This window comes from Cynocephalus volans, chromosome 4 (assembly GCF_027409185.1).
Source record: "Cynocephalus volans isolate mCynVol1 chromosome 4, mCynVol1.pri, whole genome shotgun sequence".
In the NCBI taxonomy this organism is placed as follows: Eukaryota; Metazoa; Chordata; class Mammalia; order Dermoptera; family Cynocephalidae; genus Cynocephalus; species Cynocephalus volans.
Window position 1 is genome coordinate 32,795,613 of NC_084463.1, and position 3,335 is coordinate 32,798,947.

At 39.5% G+C, this 3,335-nt stretch overlaps 1 protein-coding gene across 1 annotated transcript; it reads left to right on the plus strand.

Annotated features, from left to right (window-relative positions):
• The first annotated feature begins 906 nt into the window (after window positions 1-906).
• LOC134375933 (olfactory receptor 2G2-like) lies at window positions 907-1,851 on the plus strand. The gene has a single exon (XM_063094663.1). It carries the CDS (start codon window positions 907-909, stop codon window positions 1,849-1,851), a length of 945 nt encoding a protein of 314 aa, XP_062950733.1.
• The last annotated feature ends 1,484 nt before the right edge of the window (window positions 1,852-3,335 follow it).

Consider the following 3,335-nt stretch of genomic DNA (forward strand, 5'->3'; position numbering starts at 1 on the left):
TTATTTGGAAATAAAACATCTCTTTAATTACATGGTTCCAGTAACAGGAACCACATTTTGCATCTACTCTTTGAGTTGATGTTTAAAATGCAAATGACTCCAGGAAGAAGAGATCTAAAATCATAGAGAGAACATTTCTTTATTAGAAACTATTTGGAAACCAGGAGCATCCTGGATTCCTGTAAAAGGAAGCAAACAAAAAATAGCAGCAAACAAAGAAGAACTGAAGGAAGGAAGAAGAAATACAGATAGACTGTAGAATGAACAGGGGCCTGGAATCAGACAAAATAGATTCGAGTGTTGCCTTTATCACTTACTAAGCAAGTGCCTTTGGCCAGGTTGCATAAGCTTTCAGGAGTTGACTTTTAATTAATGTCAAAACACCTCATATATTAAAACTATGTAAGCTTGTAACCTAATTTTCACACCTTGGGGATTATGAAAAATGGCTCTTCCCTCTTAATTGAAAATTGCTTAAATAAGCTCAGGTTTCTGTCTCTAGTTCCTGCAACTACTAACTTAGTTAACAGTTAATATAATTGTTAATATAAAAGAGTAGACATTAATATAGAGACAGTAATATAACGGGCTGAATTTGGTTAGATAGAAAGGATGATCGAATTTATTTCCTACAAAAGGTGATGGTGTTTTAAAAATATGTCTGCTTGTCTCTGCTTTGGAGACCATCAGGGGGAAGGGAAGACATTAAGAGTGTATGTACCACATTTATTTAGAATGCACATGTTAGGCAAATAGAGAGATCCAAATCACTACATGTAATGACATAGGCTCAAAGCTTTTAACATCCAATGCTTTTTTTTTTTATGGAGATAGCATTGACCTTGTGTGATGTGTCATCCTTCTCTGCTGTTTCTGAGCCTCCGGGAACATACTTTGCATGTGGGGATGGTGGGGACCAATGGGAGCAGCCTAGCAGGTTCCATCCTGTTGGGGTTCTCTGACCATCCTCAGTTGCAGAAGGCTCTACTTGTGGTCATGTCGATCCTGTATCTCCTAACCATCCTGGGGAACAGCACTATCATTCTGGTATCTCGTCTGGAACCTGAGCTTCATATACCAATGTATTTCTTCCTTTCTCATCTCTCCTTCTTGGACCTCTGCTTCACCAGCAGTGTTATTCCCCAGCTCCTCGTAAACTTGTGGGATCCCATGAAAACCATCAGCTACAGAGGCTGTGTGGTGCAGCTCTACGTCTCCCTTGCCCTGGGATCTACTGAGTGTGTGCTCCTGGCTGTGATGTCTTATGATCGCTATGCTGCTGTCTGCCGTCTCCTCCATTACAATATTTTAATGCATCCCCGTCTGTGCATGGCCCTGGCATCTATGGCATGGTTCAGTGGAGCAGCTACCACCCTTGTACAATCCACTCTCACCCTGCAGCTGCCCTTCTGTGGGCATCGCCAAGGGGATCATTTCATTTGTGAAGTCCCTGTGCTCATCAAGTTGGCTTGTGTGGACCCCACTTTCAATGAGGCTGAGCTCTTCGTGGCTAGTATTCTCTTCCTTATAGTGCCTGTCTCGTTCACCCTGGCCTCCCACTGCTACATTGCCCATGCAGTGTTGAGGATCAAGTCAGCTACTGGGAGACCGGAAGCACTTGGGACCTGCTCATCCCACCTGATGGTCGTCGTAGTCTTCTATGGAACCATCATTTTCACGTATCTGCAGCCGGTGAAGAATAGATCTAAGGACAAGGGGAAGTTTGTTTCCCTCTTCTACACTGTGGTGACCCCCATGCTTAACCCTCTTATTCATACTCTGAGGAACAAGGAGGTTAAAGGGGCACTGAAGAAAGTTCTAGGGAAGACTCTGGGGATAAAATTTACATGAATATAAAATTTTTAAAAGATGATAGTGTGTGAATACTATGTACAAGGAGCCTACCTGGGTCATTTTCTTCCCTTTTTTTTGGTTAATTACCTATACTATGTTTAACATACTGTAGTCCCAAATTTGCCAATACTCAGTAGAAGCAAGGTGAATTGTTTTGTCAATTTGTGCTGTAGTGTCTTTACCACAAATTTTGTTATATAAAGGCATACTCAGACTCCTTTAAATGCTTTAGAAGATTGAGATAAACCTGAGAGTATTCAAAAGATGTATTAGGGCAGTCATCCTCTCCTTCATATGGTTACCAATAATATATTCAGTCTTTTAACTTTTTGTAGCTCTAGGTAGACATGTGGAGTATTTCTTTCTAAGGACGTACTTGGCATAAAGACACCTTGGGCAAGCTGTCATGAACCAAACTCATTTTATTTCACCTTATGCTCCATCCACTTTGAACTTGGAAGCGATATGTAGAGGTGCCAAAACAACATGAGGAGAAAAAACACGTGTTAAAAGTGGTAGATAAAGCTGATCAAAAGACTCTGCTGATTTGAATGTGTAAGGAACCCACGAACAAGATTGAACTGCCCAGCACTGGACTCTGATTCCTAAGAAAAAGCACAACTGTAGGATTTTTTATGGTTTGCAAATACAATTGTTAACATTTATTGTTTTTTATTATAACCCTGCATTTTCACATATAAAAGCATATTTTAATAATTTTGAGATTTATCCTCCAGATAAAAATTCTTTTTATCAAACTCTTTACACTAAAACCATCATCTTCATTTAGCATGGCTTTGTTCTGACTGACCTTTTCTAGTGTCATTCCTTCTCTGAGAACGAGGAAGTCATATATCCTGATTATGGTAAATTTTTCAGAAATGTATGATATTAACACTTTCTTTTTACTGCATTATAGCAAGTATTGAATTGTGTAGTTGATACTCTATCCTTGGCCAAAGTTTAATCAGCCTCCTCTAAAGCTTCTTCTCAACGAGGCCTCAAACTTTGGACTTTTGTGTTTGTCTTTGCATCTCCCAGTTTGAGCAAGAATCTTATCATGTGAGTTTCACCAGAATTCACCAGACTCTTGGTGTTTCCTATCAGTAATTTCCATCCACTGACTCCCACTGTGCTCCTTGACTATGAATCCCCACTGTCCATGCTGTATTCAGAATTGAGCCCAGCTCCACACTGAGTCTCTTTTCCCCCTTTACAATAGTCCTGAATAAAATCCATTTTTATTGCTGCTTTTTTTCTTTAACATAATCTATTGCAGGCAACAAAGCTTTGTGTTCAAACTTACATCAAAATAAATTCAATGAGGTGAGAAAGAATATTGTTGGAGATTCTTAAGTTCCATATGTGGTAATCATTTCAAATAAAAAATAAGAAGTCATGAAATGAACTGCCATTTATAACTATTCAGAAGCACAGGCATAATTGGGAAGATCATGCACTTCCTGGCTTCTGTCCTTTCA

What these genes read in the sequence shown, in the direction of transcription:
- LOC134375933 (XM_063094663.1), top strand. Translation starts at nt 907, where the DNA reads ATGGTGGGGACCAATGGGAGCAGCCTAGCAGGTTCCATCCTGTTGGGG.